At 45.2% G+C, this 19,180-nt stretch overlaps 1 protein-coding gene across 1 annotated transcript in view; it reads left to right on the top strand.

Annotated features, from left to right (window-relative positions):
• Window positions 1-2,029: 2,029 nt before the first annotated feature.
• esama (endothelial cell adhesion molecule a) overlaps window positions 2,030-19,180 on the top strand; it is a 53,506-nt gene continuing 36,355 nt past the window's right edge. The window contains exon 1 of the mRNA XM_015960194.3: window positions 2,030-2,216. Coding sequence (XP_015815680.1) covers window positions 2,159-2,216 — 58 coding nt within the window. The 5' untranslated portion in view covers window positions 2,030-2,158. The remainder of the gene's footprint in view (window positions 2,217-19,180) is intronic.

Raw genomic sequence — 19,180 nt, 5'->3', positions numbered from 1 at the left:
CTATGGTCATGAGCTTTGGGTAATGACCGAAAGAACGAGATCGCGGATACAAGCGGCCGAAATGAGTTTCCTCCGTAGGGTGGCCGGGCTCAGCCTTAGAGATAGGGTGAGGAGCTTGGACATTCGGGAGGGACTCTGAGTAGAACCGCTGCTCCTCCGGATCGAAAGGAGTCAGTTGAGGTGGTTTGGGCATCTGGTCAGGATGCCTCCTGGACGCCTCCCTGGGGAGGTGTTTCGGGCATGTCCTGCCGGCAGGAGGCCCCCGGGTCGACCCAGGACACGTTGGAGAGGTTACATCTCCAATCTGGTCCAGGAACGCCTTGGGGTCCTGCCGGAGGAGCTGGTGGAGAAGGCCGGGGAGAGGACGGTCTGGAGCTCCCTAGTTGGGGTGCTGCCCCTGCGACCCGGATAAGTGGAGGAAGACAACGACAACGAAAAGTTCTTGTAATGACGTTCTATAGATAAGATAAGAGTTCTTTATTGTCGTTATGCAGGTTGGGGTTGGTGGCTCAGCTTGAAACCAGAATCCGAACAGAAAAGATCTGGTAATCGAGCAAGGGAGCTCGGTTAGTACCGATGTCATGTTAGTTCCTCAGGAACAACGGAAAGTTGCTAAATGATACAAAAGATCTGCATTAAAAACACTGGTTGCACTGATTCGACCGTATGGTCGGCATGGTGATGATGCTATTGCACATGGAGGATTCAGTGTAAACGGGAACAATAGCAGCATGAGGAAAAACACAACCATCAGACGTGACCACCAACCATCACCCAGTAGTTCACTTGTTCATGTGTATGAGGCTTAGATGCATTTAGCAAACTTTTATAGCTAAGTTGTGATGTCCGTCCCTAGCAGGTTGGTTCATGAACCAACAAATTGGATAAGAGCATGAAGATGCATCACATCAGCACAGTTAGTTACTTTAGACATCATACAGCTACCACGGGACCCTGCTGTAGCCTAATGACACCAGTCAGTGTTATCCTCACTCACTCCACACACACACACACACACACTCCCACACACAGACCCACCCACCCACACACACACACACACACACACACACACACACCCACACACACCCACACACACACACACACACACACACCCACACACACACACACACACACACACACACACACACACACACACACACACACACAGCACAGCACAGCACAGCACAGCTCAGCTGCTATGTGACCAACAGAAGGAACGAGTAGAGGGCGGTTCCGACCCAAATGCAGCTTTTATTAATGAAAAGACAAAACACCCCCAGAGCAGGGCTGCAGCTGCTGCCGGACAGGCCTGAGGCCTCGGCCAAGCCGGCGCGCTCCACTTTCACATGAAGGTAAAGCATTCACCTGTGCCAGACAGGAAGTGAGACATGGTTCAGCGTTAAGGGGTGGTTTTCATTTATTAATCACTTTTACCTTCTACCTTTGGGGACTCTTCAGCTGAAGGGCAGTGGGTGACACTGGTCTGGAGGACATCACACCACCAGACAGAACCAGCCTTAGATGCTTTATTCATGGGGACAGCCATGTCATTCCCCTGGTGGCCAGAAGGGGGCTACATGTGCATGAACGCCTGTGGGAAGAGCAGATCTCATGGACTGCAGCTGTCTGCACCAGGACCAGGTGGAATCAGACACCTCTGGGATGATCCCAGTGGGATCCAAATTGTTTTGTTCAGGAAACCAGTCCAGTTAGAACCAGTGTGGGCCAACAACAACGCGAGGGCTCAGCTGGTGGGATCCATCAGAACCAGGACCTGGTGTCCTTGGACCTTTTACTGTTTCCTGTCCTGGTTCTGTCGGTACTGGACTAAGGGCTGACCGCTGACCTTGAAGTTGGTCCTGGCTGCGAACAGGTACAGGTGTGTCAAGTAGAACCAAAGCAGACCAAAAAGATGAGACGGAAATCGTCTTTGCTTTCAAAATAAAATCACGGTAGTGAGCCGGCGCTGTCGCAGCTTTATTTTGAAGTTCTTAAGCGGAAACCAATGCAGATTGAAGCGGACTGAAGAAGCGAAAGGTGGAGCGGCTCCGGTCCTCCCCTCCCCGCCCGTCATGAGGGGACACGCAGAGACACAAGACCCGACCAGTCTGCTGTTCCTGTCCGGAGAGCCTGTTAGGACCCGAACCTGGAAAGTCTGATGAGAAGAAGCATGAAGGTCCATCCCAGAGCCACGCTGCTGCTGCTGCTGCTCTCAGGTCGGGACCACTTCCTTCTGGGCTTTGGGTTAGGTCACAGTTTGGACGGGTTCTGCTTCTGATGGTCCCGTGGATCCAAACTTGACTCACCTGCTTGTTTTTACTGAACCAGCATTTGCCCCCAGTCTCTGCTGTCCTCCTGTCTGTGTGTGTGTCCCCAGTCTCTGCTGTCCTCCTGTCTGTCTATGTGTCCCCAGTCTCTGCTGTCCTCCTGTCTGTCTATGTGTCCCCAGTCTCTGCTGTCCTCCTGTCTGTCTATGTGTCCCCAGTCTCTGCTGTTTACCTGTCTGTCTATGTGTCCCCAGTCTCTGCTGTCCTCCTGTCTGTCTATGTGTCCCCAGTCTCTGCTGTCCTCCTGTCTGTCTATGTGTCCCCAGTCTCTGCTGTCCTTCCTGTCTGTCTATGTGTCCCCAGTCTCTGCTGTCCTCCTGTCTGTCTATATGTCCCCAGTCTCTGCTGTCCTCCTGTCTGTCTATGTGTCCCCAGTCTCTGCTGTCCTCCTGTATCTCTGCTGTTCTCCTGTCTGTCTGTGTCCCCAGTCTCTGCTGTCCTTCCTGTCTGTCTATGTGTCCCCAGTCTCTGCTGTCCTTCCTGTCTGTCTATGTGTCCCCAGTCTCTGCTGTCCTCCTGTATCTCTGCTGTTCTCCTGTCTGTCTATGTGTCTCCAGTCTCTGCTGTCCTCCTGTCTGTCTATGTGTCCCCAGTCTCAGCTGTCCTTCCTGTCTGTCTATGTGTCCCCAGTCACTGCTGTCCTCCCATGTCTCTGCAGTCCCCTTGTTTAAGTGTCATTTCGTCCCTATTTGTACCTGCATGCTGACAGATGGTCCTGTTGGACACATTGAGGTCATTTGTCCACCTTTCCTGGAAGAACATGTAGTTTCGTGTCTCTCTGGAGGACATCTCACCAGAGGACGAGACTGGGGGACACTGGGGGAGTTTGTAGCTACTGGTTCAGGCTAGCTGCAGGTCCCAGAGATGGGACATTTGCTGACATGCAGGTGTCCTTGTTGCCACAACAGCCTGGTGTGCTGACAGCAGCATCACCAGGGGGACCGGACTGGTCTGAGACATCAGAGAACCATCGCACAGTTTCTACCCAGATGCGACTCACAGGAACTCTCTTCTCACAAACAGGAAGTGCTCTAAGGGTACAGGAAGTCAGCTCTTGTGGGCTCCTGGGGAGGTCGGGAACAAAGACACGAGGTGTGTCCACTTCCTCCCACAAAACAGGAAATATGTGCTTAACCCAGAAAGCAGAGCTCTGTAGCCAACAGGATATGCTGTCTTCTCCTCCAATCAGGGGGTTACCATGGACATCCTACGTTCTTTACGGGAAATGAACAGAGAGGTTAGCTGTCTAGTCCACCGGGGTACAGGAGTCAAATGGAGTCTTGTCTTCTTTTATGTTCTTAATTAAGATGTTTTAATCCTCCTGAAGGCTTTGGATTTTCTCTCTAGAGTCACGCCCAACACCTGAATTAGGTCGGGTGGCCGTGTGACCCGCCACCCGCACACATCCCCTAATGAGAAACCCATTTTTAGATTGGTTTTCACTTCCTGTAGCGCTGCGATCCACCTTTCCTTCATAAGACCAGTAATGTAAGGTGCAAGTACGGATGACATCATGTGGTCCAATACGGGTAATGCAGTCCACATTTAGAACCAAAAAGACGCTGTCTCGCCCTGGTGCCGGGTACAGCTCAGCGCCAGAAGCAGCAAAGACGAGGCACACACAGCAGGGTTAGCAGTAGGTAAATGCATGGTGTTAGGGAGCACTTACTACAGCTATTACAGTAGTACTACATGAACAAGATCCCTGGCCTAAATCGTCCAAAGATGATGCCTGAGCGGTGTCAGTGGAGTGCCATTCCTTTTGTTCTTTTGTTAAGGTTTGTCTAGATTTCTAAATAACACAGTCTCCTTCAGACACCAGCAGCAGCTGATGCTGGAGGACAGGCCTGACGCTTGTTTGTGTGTGCTGTTTAACCGACCCCACGTTTCCTTCTGGTTTGTGGAACGACTGCTGCTGAAGTGATTTTGTAACGTGATTATTATTTTAGCTGTATGAGTCTTTAATTACGTGATCACTCTGTCTGTGTGTGTGTGTGTGTGTGTGTGTGTGTGTGTGTGTGTGTGTGTGTTCTTGTACTTCTACCTACTATGCACCATCAGGACCTTTTAACCAACAGAGTGAGCTCGTTTTTCTGGTCTTCACTTATTTTGGAATTATATTTCAGAACTAGCAGAATGCCTCATCAGAGCAAAGACTAACCCGTCGGTGGTGCAAGTAGCAGTTTTGACACGTTTTAGTGTTCACCTTCATACCTCACTCACTGTTTTATTGTTCATGCCTTGTTTGGTATTCTTTAAGCACAGCCTCACCTATGTGAGGCATATCTGTTTTATTATGAACTGTTGCTACATAATGCAGTCTAAATTTTATTGAAATATAAAAGCGTTTGTGAATTACATGCGACAACGGCTTGCCGTAGAACTGCCCTAACTCTCAGTGGCAACAACCAGACTCCAGGTGGTGGGGTTTTTCTTCCACTTGTAGGGTTTAGTCATTCAACCACCACGTTTTTTTCTGAACTCCACTTGATCGTGAACGTGTTACGTGCTAGCTAAGCATTAGCTAAGCATTATCTAATTGGCCCCTAGTTTAAATCTTGATCCCAACTTTAGACGGATCCTGCCTTTTACAGTAGTTTCTGTCTTTGCTGGTTTCTCAACGTTGCTCCACAGCACCAGGATTACCATGTAGTGCACCAGGAAATATGTTCAGACTGTGGTGTGCACATTTATCAACGCTTCGAGCCAGTAAAAAATGAATGGAGTAATTTAACGAATCAAACCATCATTCAAAGATTTGTTTCAGCCCTAGTTAAGTGACAACGTGACGTAGATCTGTCAGGCTTTTCTAATCCTAAAGTTTCACCGTCTATCTTCTATCAGAAGCTACTGCAGGAGATAGGTGTAGGAGACTATTTTCTATCAGAAGCTTGCACAGAAGATAGGTGTAGAAGACTATTTACTATCAGAAGCTAAAGCAGGAGATAGTCTTCTACACCTACTTTCTATCAGAAGCTATACAGGAGTATGGTGTAGGAGACTATTTTCTATCAGAAGCAAAAACAGGAGATAGGTGTAGGAGACTATTTACTATCAGAAGCTAAAGCAGGAGATAGGTGTAGGAGACTATTTACTATCAGAAGCTAAAGCAGGAGATAGGTGTAGGAGACTACTTTCTATCAGAAGCTAAAGCAGAAGATAGGTGTAGGAGACTATTTTCTATCAGAAGCAAAAACAGGGGATAGGTGTAGGAGACTATTTACTATCAGAAGCTAAAGCAGAAGATAGGTACAGGAGACTACTTTCTATCAGAAGCAAAAACAGGGGATAGGTGTAGGAGACTATTTACTATCAGAAGCAAAAACAGGAGATAAGTGTAGGAGACTATTTACTATCAGAAGCTAAAGCAGGAGATAGGTGTAGGAGACTACTTTCTATCAGAAGCTACTGAAGAAGATAGGTGTAGGAGACTATTTACTATCAGAAGCTAAAGCAGGAGATAGGTGTAGGAGACTATTTTCTATCAGAAGCAGAAACAGGGTATAGGTGCAGGAGACTTTTATTTATCAGAAGCTACTGAAGGAGATAGGTGTAGGAGACTATTTTCTATCAGAGGCCAAAGCAGGAGGTAGATGTAGGAGACTATTATCATGTTCAGCCTCCATGAAACATTCAATGTGACCCGTTAGAATCAGAATTAATCATTAAAAAATGTTTTTAATGCTCCACTTTAGGGCTGCAACAAACAATTATTTGGATCATCGATGAATCGTACAGGGTCTCGACTCGATTAATCGTATTAAACGGGAACATTTAAAAACTGCTAAGGACATTTTTTTCTCTCCTTCCTTTACTTTATTTTAGGGGTGCGACTTTAACGCGTTAATTATAATGAATTAATTAGGGGAGAAATGACGCGCTAAAAACTTTACACATTTAATGACAAGTTGCATTTCAAGCAAGGCGGAACATTTGTCATTGCATGATGTCCTGGTAGACCGAACTGATGCACACAACATGGTGCTCTGTTAATGGCTACTAAAATGGAATAAAAATGGAAAGAAATTGCCTCGCTTATGCAGGATTTACGAAACACGTCCGCCTTTTTTCTTAACTTCCTGACAACAACGGAGTCTGTGGCGTGGCGTGGCAGTTTAAATTATGTTCATAGATAGACGTGTTTATAGATTACATGCTACAGTGACTTGCCTTAACCCTGCTGCGGCGTTTAGCAGAGCACACTCCAACATGGAAGCAGCGGTTCTGCTTGTAGCGCTGCAGTTAGCTAAGAATAAACAGGATGGAGGTCTGTTCTTCTGCTTGTAGAGTTTAGATGTTCTTAGTTTCACGACCATCGTGTTTTTTAACCCGCTTGATCGTGAACCTGCTACCCGCTAGCATTAGCTAACCTGCCCTTAGTTGCACTTTAGTTCCCAAACCGTTTCTATCCTCGTGTCGTTGGTTTCTGTTTCAGCTCATGGTGCGTCGTTCCTCATCAAACCTTGGCTTTCTCTCTCACTCTGATCTGCCTCGGTCTGCTCTGCTGCCTCCTACACGTGAGCTGATTGCATTGACTGTTAAATAAAGGTTGGGCAACACAACACAACAATAACAAAATGCCAACACATTTCTTCATTGATTTTATTGATTCGTTGTTGCAACCCCTACTCCACACCTTTAAAGGAGTTGTAAGGGTTAAGCTACACATCCCTAATTTAAGATAGGGGTGGGCGAGATGGAACAAAAATCACGTCATGATTTTATCACAATTCAGATGTTTTGGAAGTTAGATACCATTGAAATACATTCATTTAAAACCCTTCACACTTGGTTTCACTGGCTGCTATTCTAGGAGCCACTTTCACTCCCTTTGAGATTGAAAAGATTAACGTAACGGAGGCAGTTCATCCAGTTAACAACGATGTCCTTATCTTTAATTGCTTTTTCAATGGAATAATGGCAAAGCCCCGTTTGACTCTGAGCTTGGAGGCCTGGGCTCTATGTCCGCCATTGCAAAGTGGCACAGTTGTGATTCCTGTAAAAGGGCCACTTATTCATACCAAACAGCTAGCATGGCACTTTCCTGAGAGTCCGTTTGTACCAGAGAGCCTCCTGTAATCCTGTAGTGTTACAGCCTGTGGTCTAGGTCGGGAAGACTCCGCACGCTCACTGTGTCGTGTATCCAACACGTTAACATGCCTTACGGAACCATCTGTGGGTGATGAACATGGATCTGGTCCTTGTTTCAGCCCATCTGCTGGAGTTGTTTTTCTACATTCATCAGCTGGTTCCAAGTCCAAACATTCATATTTTTAGTGTCAACACGAGGAACTGTGGGAACGTTTGGTGTGACTGGTGGCGCTCTGCTTGGGTTTGTGTGGATGGACAGAAAACTGCTCTTAGAGGATTACTTTGCAGATGAAGATTATATTTTTCCATTTTCTGGGTCTCTTATGTTTCCGTGATCGTTTACGGACCCAGAAGGGAAAATACTTTTTATCAGGGGTCAGGGGTCATGAGAAAAGCTCTGAGTGACTTTCCCAACAAACAGCCTGGGTCACAACACGCTTAAAGCCACAGCTGCATTTCCTTGTTTCTGTCGGAGGCCCCACCCCCACCAGGCTGCAGCTCTGGGATGTTTTACGTTGCGTCTGAAAGGTCTGCCATGTGTCCAGGGAAAACCAGTTGTGTGTACTGGTGTGACCTTTGACTCCAGTTGGGTTTGCTGCGGTGCCGTGCAGTAGGGCTGCTCGATTATGGCAAAAATAATAATCACGATTTTTGTGACTGAAATTGAGATCACGATTATTTAGGACGATTTTTCAATTTATGATGATTTTATTTGTTTTTATTCAGTCATAAAATTGCTCAGGGCACAATTAGGACAAAAATAAGAAACAAGATGATCACTAAAATAACTCCTGATTCCCAGCATAAAAAGACCAATATACTTACAGCTCATAGTTTATGACCCAAGGGCTATAGACCTTGGTTTAACTCATGTAAGTCTAACCAGTACAGAACCAAATACCAATATCTTGCAAATACTGACAGCAAGAATTATACAGTGGCATTTATAACAAATAAATGCAAATAAATTGATCTTCACAAAATGTTGCATAACATTTATTGAGTCATGTCAAGGTGCTGTAGGAGAGTACACTAGCACCGTGTCCTCAGAGAGATTAGTCATTATTTATCAGCGTGAGGAACTTATTTCTACCTTATTTATAAACTATTTATTTACAAGTCCATCAGTTAATGTAATAATTGTCCCAACCACAGCTGCACCCCCCACCCCCCAACCCGGTCTCACAGCAATCGGGCAAGCTGCACGTGTGTTTAGCGCGCTGCACGCGCACATTTAGCCGTTTTTAGCGGCTCAGGAGTCCGCAGGTGCGGTGTGTGTGTCACTCACTCTGGTTACTCCAACAAGGAGCCGGCTCCGAGAGCTGTCTTTAGCGACCGACACATCACTGCATCATTCCCTTTCCTAATGTTGTGAAGAACGGTCCGGAGCGCAGGCGGAGTGTTTAGCTAACCTGCAGGAAATGTCGACGACCGTTATCCAGAAAGTAGCTAAGGGTTACCAGAGATGTTTCTGAGATGTTCGCTAGGTACTTTTAGGATTAAAAAGTCAAGAAGGGGGTCTGAAAAGCTGCTAGAAATAGCGTCAAAGTCGCTAAGTTGGCAACACTGTGGAGGAGCGCTTCATTTGCAACTCAGGGCAGCGCAAGCGGGAGGAGCAAATAATCGGCTTGTTTTGTTTTTTATAATCGTTCAAAACTCAGATCGTAATCGTGATTAAAATTCGATTAATTGAGCAGCCCTACCGTGCAGCTCGTAGATGAACAGTAAGCCTCTAATTCTGGGGTTTAGCAGACCTCTAATGACTGTTTCCATCAGAACCAGGTGCTGCTTTAACGGGACTTCGGAGGGTGTGTTCGACAAACTCCAACCTCTGAAGAGATCTCCAGTACCAACCCAGTCAGGGCTGCTTATGGATCCAACAGGAAAGCTGCACACCTGGGTTAGGGTTAGATTTCAGAACACGAACAGCAGCGTGCACGCTACAGAAGAAACAGTTAGACACGTCGGCTGATAACTTATGGAGGGTAGCTGATAATGGCCATGCATTTCCTTCACAATAAAAGCCCTAGGAAGAACATTTCTAATCAGCAAGCTGGGACCTGGTTTTAATTGACGCTACAGGAAGTTCATGGATGGGGGAAGTTGTTATGTAATGCTCATCCTATCAGATCCACGCTGAACTTTGATGCAGCGAGATTCCCAGGTGTATCAGAGATAGAAATCCTTTTTGGGGATGCTTTCATGCAGCAGCCCATGTTTCCCAATCCTTAACAGGAACCTTTATCTAGTCACAAACACAAACGTCTCTGATGCTTCAGCTCGTTTTAGTTTTTACCTGGTTTGGCTGTTTCAGTTCCAGAGCATCAGGTCAGCATGAATCCCTTTCACAGCCTCTTCCAGCAGAGCATCGCTGTGACAGCTGCCATGCTTCAGGCTGGTTAGGAGGAGCAGGATGAAATCATTCCTCAGTTAGGCTTCCCAAGAAAACATTCTTCCATTCTCAGAAGGGTTTGCAGCCATGTGTCAAAGCCATCACTAAAAGGCTGCTTTGAGCTGGTTTTATTTTCCCTTCAGAAGCTTTAATAAGTAGCACTTGTCCTTGTCGTCCTACCCTTATCCCGGTCCTTCGGGGCGGCAGCCCAGGTTAGCCACTTTCAGCATCTCCTCCAGTGGGTCCCTGGGGTCTGGCCAGCCTAGAGGACTTCCAACATGGCCTGGGTTGGCCCTGGGATCTTCTCCCAGAATGACATACGTGAAACATCTCCCCCCGACCCACCCCGATGTGTGACTCTATTGTGAGAAGAAGAAGAAGAAGAAGAAGAAGAAGAAGAAGAATCAAGAGGTGCTTCACAAAAATCAAAAAATGTAAAAATATAAAAAAGAATCTAGAAAATGGTTAAAAATATATTTAAAATGAGCAAAACATTGACAATTGTGATTAAAATTGTAAAGAAAGAGAGAGAATAGGAAAGAGGGAAATCAGTGAATCCTGAGGAAGGTGGAATAGGTGGGGAGACCAGAACAAGGAGAGGGTGATGAAGGTCATACCAAAGCCAGCTTGAACAGGTGAGTCTTCAGCTGCTTTTTAAAGGAGACCTCTGAGTCCACTGATCTCAGGCTCAGGGGGAGAGACTTCCAGAGTCTGGGGGCCACAGCAGCAAATGATTTGTCACCTTTGACCTTTAGCCTGGTGCTGCACAACCAGTAGGCTTTTATCACTGGACCTCAGGGACCTGCTGGGGGTGTAGGGACTAAGAGGATCACCAATGTAAGATGGTGCTTGTCCATGTAAGGCCCTATAGACCAGAACCAGGATCTTGAAATGAACCCTGAAGTTGACTGGCAGCCAGTGAAGCTGGAGGAGAAGCGGGGTGATGTGGGTGTGTGTGAGAGGTGGCTTTAACCCAAGTTCCTCTTGGATGGCTGAGCTCCTCAGCCTAAAACAGAGTTTTGCCACCTTGCTGAAAAAAACTTTTATTTTGTTCTTTGTTTCATTGCCCAAAGCTCATCTCCATAGCTGAAGGTTGGAGCATGTTGGAGCAGAGAACTTCACCCCGTGGCATAGCACTCCATTACAGCAGACTGGTTTCTGCTTCCCCAGTACAGCTGTGGATCTCCTGCTTCCTCCTTCTCTAGTGAACCAGAGCCTGAGATGCTTCATGAGATAGGACTTCTTTCCAAACCTAGAAGTGGCCATCCTCCATGTTCTCGTTGAGAACTGCTAGGCATGTTTCCATTGTTGGAACCTCCGGTAACTTCTGAGTGGAGAAATTGACCTCTCAGCACTTGTGTCTCCATACAAATTCAGCCCTTCCAGGACTTTGCACAGATGTCAGCATATGACGACTGCTTCAGCAGTGAGTGATGTCACTGATCAGTGCCAAAGCGCTTCTGCAGTAACAGTAAATGCTATAATTTATCAAAACCAAGACAAAGTCAGAACACAAAATAGTCATTTCACAAAAATAAAGGAAAAAAAGACATTCAGCCTACATCATGTTGTCTTTCTGGGTCCGGCCACAACATTTCGTCCACATCGCGTGCGATATCCTCCAGTCCAAGGCACCGGGGAAAATATCTCCTTAAATGCTGCATCAAGGCCTGACATAACGCCTGGTTGATATCTCCTCATGCCTCCTCCATTGCCTGTAAAAGGGCTACCTGTTGATGAGGATGACGGTCGTACACTTCCCAGCGCCAGGCAGAGAAGAACTCCTCGATGGGATTTACGTAAGAATGGAGAGTATGGACGGAGGTTGAGTGCCATGAAGGATGGGTGGGTGGTCTGTAAACCAGTTGCAGACCAAAGCAGCCCTATGGAAACTACCATTGTCCCGTATGATGACATATCGGGCATGCTCTGGTCTCTGAACAGCGAGCATGTCATGTAAGGTGTCCAGGAATGCAATAATGTGTGCAGTGTTGTATGGGCCTATGGTTGCATGATGGTGAACAACACCATTTTGGCTTATAGCTGCACACATGGTTGTTACCACCACATTGTCCTCGGACATTGATGATGGCACGGTGGCTTATGATGAAGAAATTATGACACGTCTCACCTTTATGTTAATATTGTTTTATTAGACGCACTCCACTTTGAACTGCACCAATCCAGCAACTGCTGCATTTTAATAACTAGTATTAAAGGTGAATACACCAATATTTGCACAAGAATAATTTTTGTTTTAAACTCTCGGTGACACACTTTGCAGCGGGGGGGGGGGGGGGGGCGGGGGGGGGGGGGGCTTGGCATTTAATTTTTCTTGGCGTCTGGAAAAACATCTCCTTCTGCCCCCCTTTATTTGGTCCAAGGTCATTACTGGGCTGGCCCTATTAAACACGTTCTACACCCCTGCTTAGTGACTTAATGAAATATTTTGAAGTCAGTATAAAAATGAAACACAAATTTACATTTTTGACATTATTGACCAATATATTTGATTTAATTTATTTGTTAAGAACATCAAAATGCATTACAGTGAACGTTATAATAAATTAAAATTTTCTAGTGCAGAGAGGAGACAACCCATAGAAGCACTAATTTGATCTCATTTCAGAGAAAAGCAGAACAGGTCAGATGCATCTAATAAATAAATTTACTAACAAACTCAGGAATCTGTTTCTTTGCTTCACTGTTCTGGTGCTGAAAATATCACTAATGCGGATCAAAGGAGTTACACAGATGAATGCACCTCTTATTTATTATTTGGAAATTGGAAGACAAGTCAGTCTTCCCTACATTTACTGCAGCTGGCAGAGGCAGAGATTTTTTCTATTGATACACAAATTTACAGAATCATTTAAAATTTTAATAGGGGAAGACTGCGGGACAGAGCGGTAAAATACAGGGGGTCCCCAGCAAAAAGAAACTTTACGAGTCTGATGAAACCCGCTGATTTTCCATCAGGCAGTCACGGGGCAGCTCCAACGACCCAGTGGCTATGCAAACTAGCAATGGGTCAAGCTTATCGAGCTCAGTCCGACTCAGCAGAGGGTGAACAAGGAGAAGACGTGCTCTGCTTAAGAAGAAGTGTTATTTTCTTGCTTCAGAAGAAGTGTCCAACGTGTTTTTAAGCTTTCTTCGAGACATGCCACGTCGCTAAGTTGTTAGCGCCATGTGCTAACACGTCAATAGTGCAGCGTAGCCTGCTGGAGGTTTTAAGGGTTCAGATGAAAACACCCGACTTCTCACGCTGCTCACACGCCTCACGCCTATGTAAGGGAAACACTGCTTTATTAAAGTGTTCGATAGATGGGAATTAAGGGCTGGGGTTTAGACAAGATAGGCTGTGTTAAATTATTCATTCATGGAGGAATGTAGGTGGGGGTGGGGCTAGATCCTGATGCACATACAACTTCAGGGATATGGATATAATCCTAGCTGTCTTCTTTGAAAGGCTTAGACAGCTCAGCATCATTTCCTCCTAGCCTGCAGTCAGAGGAAACACCAAGCCCTTCCAGTTTCAGGCTTGTATTGGGGCCTCTTCAGTTATTCTGGTCTTTACCGGGTTTTAAATGATTCTAATTTAAAGGGACTATAAGGAAGTTTGACAGCCAAAACATGTATAGAAATAATACATTTCTTCTTCATACATTCTCCTGCAATGCCCTGGTCCTGTAGAATGAGCCCTGGCATTTTTACTGTGATTGCCTGTTTTTCTGTAAAATCACAGAAAAAGAGAGTTGCTCGGGTCGAGCAGGCTGCTTCATGCGCGTTCACGCTCAGGCATCGCCCGTAGCGTTTGCTATCAGTAGCTTTAGCAGCAGAGAGAGAGGCAGTGCCAACTCAGCGACTTTGTCGCTGTTCCTAACGCCTAGTGATGAACCTAGCTACATTTCTGAGGACCCTTAGCTACTTTCTTCTAGATATTTCCTGCAAATTAGCAACAAAATAGCCATTTTCGCTCCGAACCGTTCTTTGAACGTTGTTTCAGCTGTCATCAAGGATATAAATGTTACAGATACAAAAGATGTCACCGGTGCTTTAGCTCACCTAGTAAGATGTTGGACTCTCGTGCAGGAGACCTGGGCTCGATTCTGGATGTGAACATAGTTTATTTAGAGTTTCATTTTTACATTAATGTTATATTTTTTTACAGTAAGATGCTCAAATTTTTATTTGAGACTCGCCGAACGGCATTGAATTCACAGATAAAAAAGATGTGGGTTCAACTTTCATTTTGGAACAATTTTTCAAGCAAGGGAAGGGAATGATCTGAGCATGCAGGAGGACTGACCCATCTTAAACCTTTGTTGGCTGTGCTGAAGAGAAAGGTACAGAACCAAATTATTTAATTAATTAGCTGCACATTCTCCTGCCCTCTGTCCTCTGGGCCACACACACACACACACACACACACACACACACACACACACACACTTACACAGGACTGTCTCAGCTGTTATTTTCGTTAAAGAGTGTGCACGTACAGCATGCGCGCCTCGTGTACGAGCCTGCTATTGAAGCTGCCGTTACACTTTTGGCCTGAGGGGGCAATCACGAGCATAAAAATTCAAAAGTCCGTAAAGTCCCTTTAAACTCCCAACATTTTAAACCATGTGAACTTTACTCTAACCTACAGTTTGCTGTGTTAAACATCGAACCGTACACCTGTTCTGTCTTCACTAGATCTGTGCCTACGCTCTGTAGAAGTGCTGTTAAAGGAAATTGATTTACCAAATAAATAATTATGTTGGTGGAAAAACAGCTTTTTTTGCATAATTGGCACTGAAACCAATGAAAGACACTGTGACCAACAGGAACCTGACATTATACCACGGCTGATCATTGTGATGGAGGGTTTGGCAGAGTGCACTCTCTGGAGCGTGCACTCCTCAGTGAAGGAGATCCATCTGGAGCTATGCTGTGATGTTGGACCCTTAACCCACCTTAACAAGACCCTAACCCACCTCAGTGTTTCCCCTAGGAATTTTTCCAGCTGTGGTGGTGGGGGAAGGGGGGGTTATGACACGTCTCACCTTTATGTTAATATTGTTTATTTATTTTTCACCTCATCAGTTACTTTTGAGCAGATCAAAGGGATCTCCTGACCACAAAGCGGAGTGCACGTTTCGATGCTGCGTCAGTGAGGTGAAATCACCGCAGCACACGATGAGCGAAGCGCGTCAGGAACGATTAAAAGACAGAGTACCAGATGATGTAAACAGATATGAACGATCATGAGTTAATAATAATGTTTTGTTGCGTCACCTTGAGAATGTATCATGCGCCGGACGCAGCGGGCGAGCCAACGATCAGCGCTCTGCGTCCTCTCCGCTCAACAGAATCCCGCTACGCTGAGAGTCCATAAATATTGTAATATAGGCAGAAACTGGATCTTTCCCTGAAAGATATCTAGCCCCCCATAACTCAATCTCTGCTCCTGGATGAAAAACCGGACCTTCTGACTCTCTGTGTGGCTGTAGACAGGAACGCAGTTGTACAGGTTTGGTAGAAAGGCTTCCTTCCACACACCAGAACATAGAAGTTTCTGTTCTTTCCAGAAACCAGGAGCCCATGATATCTCATCTACTTGTTCAGTAAACATTCACCAACATTAGAGTCAGACTTTTATTAACAGCTTTACATCTGCATCTACTCCCACCCTCCTCTTCCTGCCCGCCCTCTTCCTTCCTAGCTTCTATGTTTACTCTTCATTCTTTCATGACATCTCCCTCCATCTAACCCCTCCCCTTCAAAGCTCGTCCAGTCCCTTGGTAGTGAGGCTGTAATTAGAAGCTCTTATCTTTTTCTCTGTCAGACAGCAACATTCCAGAGAGCCTTCAGTGGTGTAACCCTCTCCACATTATCCACACATCTCCTGCAGCGATGCTGTCCCTGCAGACCGTCCTCTCAGAGATGGCCTTAGGGTTTTACAGTTTTTTTTTTCAGTCGCTAACAAGCTCACACCCACACGTCAGATACTTGATCTAAACTCTTAACACAGATTCACTCTTACAAAACATACAGTAATTGGCCAAATGGAACATTTTCTTCTCAAAAACACATTTTGATAAACATACAGTGGAGTGAAAAACTATTTGCCCCCTTCCTGATTTCTTATTCTTTCGCATGTTTGTCACATAAAATGTTTCTGATCATCAAACACATTTAACCATTAGTCAAAGATAACACAAGTATCTACAGTATTGCTTGTAGTGAACAAAATATCAGTGAAACAAACAAGAGCATCCTGAGCAAAAAAACAGCACAAAGCCCAGATAAAAAGGAGGCGACTGCAAAACGCATTAAATTACTGTAGCTAATCTCTGCGATCTTCAGGGTTAGGGTACATGTTTTCATCAACATCGCATCTCATATCACCCAAAGCGATGCGCCTGGGATAAAACCGCTTGCTATGTTGGATCCATCCTTGTCAATCATCAACCATGATGTCCCTGCAGCCAGCATCCACAGCTTCCAGGAGGGACATGTGGACTGATGGTCGTAAACCTTCCACCTCCATGCAGAAAATAATTCCTCTATGGGGTTGAGAAAGGGATATACACTATATCTGGACATATAGTCGTCGTAGCTCCATGACTCTGTCACTGTTCCTCTCAAATGGAACAGTGTAGAGCTGCTTCATCCACACTCTGTGTTTGGACAATGTCCGTGTAATGGTTGTGAAGCTGATGCCATCAATATTGTCAAAGATCTCATGGTCCTCCACTATTCCAGTCTGAATTTCATGCAGTTTTATTGCATCATTTGCACCAACCATTTCCACAATGGCAAGCTCTTGATCGTTACTGAGGAGATTTCCTCTTCTCCCAGAGGGTGGAAGACGTTGCATTCTTTAGAGGGAACAATGCATTACTATATGGCCTTATTTATACTTAAGTGACAATAGAAGCAATCCATTGTAAATGCAATACATGCCTGTTGGTTTGCTGAAAGATGCGTATGATGGAGGTAACCGTTGACCTCCTCAAGTTGGGCTGCACTCTTTCACCAGCATCTCTTAGTGAAAGACCATGATTGATTACATGGTCAAAGATGGTGGCACGAATTTCATCACTGACTACTGTTCTTGCAACCCTTGGAATTCCACCACCACACATTATTACACCTCTACCTTGCCCTCTCCTTGTGCCCGCTCCTCTCACTGGGCCTGCTCTTCTCCCTGGGTCCCTTCCTCGTCCTTGTCCTCTTCCTCGTCCTCGTCCAGACATTGCAGTGTTTGTCCTTTCTGTTTCTGTTTCCAAATATTGACACCTGAAAGTCCTCCTTTTATTTTAGTGTCAGTGTAATAGAAATAAATAACACCTGCCACTTAGTTTAAGCCTGAATGTAATCAGCTGTGGTGGGCCCAATTTACCCAACATACATTAGCGGTGTGTAAATTATTCCATTGTTTGTTTATTATCAACTGAGATCTATTGTTTTTGAACTCATCATTGCAGAAGCAGAGGTTTTTATACTGCATCTAAGGTTAGGACTATTGTTTTTGCTATTGTGGGATGTTGTGTGTTAACATTCGCAAATACTACAAAAACAATCCATAGTTTTGTTGGGAGGAATAGCTTCTCTAATTCCATTTTTGGTTCTTTTTTTAAACACAGGAAACATGTTGTTTTAAAAATGAACCAAAAATGGAATTAGAAAATAGACACTGTAAGAACATACCAAAGATGAACAGCTTCTCTGTTGAGACAATGTAAACATTATGGAAATCTGTTGACTGATTGCATATTGTGTGAAAATGACATGAAATGTGTGAATTGTATGGCCACAAAACAAAAACACAGATGCTGTGCTACTTGTATTTAGAGTTTTGAAAATGTGACAACTGGTTGGACAAATGCTTGTTAGTGACTGAAAAAACTGTAATCTGCTGCTCTAGGTCCGATTCACAACAAAACACCCCAAAAAGCTAATGAATGCAATTCATATTGAACAACATGCACCAAAGTGACTGTTCTCTTTTCTGGTTTTATTCAGTCTTTTATAGAATGTCAATGCCCATTTTATCTTAAGGTATGTGTAACTGTCAAACTTTTCTGTTTGTTGTTCCTCACTGGGCAGCACTTTGTCTAAAGGTGCTACAAATAGTTTATTATTATAATTAATAATCAGTTCAGATTCACTTCGGTTATCCAATCAGTTCAATCAGTTATGAGTGGTTGTCAGAGAAAAGCAGCAGGTTGGATTACACTTAAGAAAATCCCTCACCCTTAGCAGCATGAAGCAGCAGGAGAGCACCTCCATTCAAACCAGGATGCACTACGCATTTGATGCCTTACTGCGCACTTCCTTCAAGTGTACTTTGCAGAAGATCATAGGGCGCAGTGCGAGTATTGGAATTGGGCCTCTGAACCAGGAAATGGCTGCAGGAAGCCGGCAGAAATCTCTGGAGCTAAGTATGGGCCTGCTTTAAGTCACTTGTAAAGTACCTTTAGATGACTTGTTGTGATTTGGTGCTATAAAAATGAATTGAGTTTAATTAAATTTAATTGAGCCACACCCTACCCAACAACTCCACGCCTTACCCAACGACTCCACCCCTTACCCAACGACTCTACCTCCTACCCAACGACTCCAACCCCCAACAACTCCACCCCCAACCCAATGACTCCACCCCCTACCCAATGACTCCACCCCCACCCAACGACTCCACCCCCACCCAACAACTCCACCCCCTACCCAATGACTCCATCCCATACCCAACGACTCCACCCCTGGCTAATCGGTGACCGACAGTCTCTGACACCATGTTTTCGGACCGGGTCAGCACAATAGGAACCACAACAAAGCAGGTACTGAAAAGTTGGGAAGAAATACGACCTGCTGCTGGAAAAGGCTGTCCTCCTGGACCGAATCACTTCGAGTCACGTTGAGTAGAGCTGTTGGAAAAGTGGCTTATGAGAACCTTTAGAACATTCTCACAGATGTTTACAGACCATTCCCAAGCTGGGGCCATGCCTACTACACCTATGAAATCTAAACTCATCTATGCTGTGTAGACATCTGGGTTGAAGAAATAATTTAACTTTGTGCTGTACCCATGAGACCAGAGACTCCTCAGCCAGGACTGTTTGTTTTCCTCTTTGTTTTGATCAGAACCAGAGGCCGAAGCCACAGAGGTGGTTGTAAGGGGAAATGTTACAGTTAGAGGGTGGCACAAATCTGAGTTAGATTATTATAGGTCACCAGCCTCACCGAGGTGGGCAATTATGCATACATACTGCAGGTTTATAGTTACAGTTACCCCAGAGGTTGCTGTGTTTCACACTCATTTATGTCGCCAGGACATTTCTTCATTGCTTGTGACATTTTTTTGTTTCCTCTTTGGAGG

The sequence above is a fragment of the Nothobranchius furzeri genome, chromosome 10 (genome assembly GCF_043380555.1).
Source record: "Nothobranchius furzeri strain GRZ-AD chromosome 10, NfurGRZ-RIMD1, whole genome shotgun sequence".
NCBI classification, from domain to species: Eukaryota; Metazoa; Chordata; class Actinopteri; order Cyprinodontiformes; family Nothobranchiidae; genus Nothobranchius; species Nothobranchius furzeri.
This window is presented reverse-complemented; position numbering and strand designations above follow the sequence as displayed.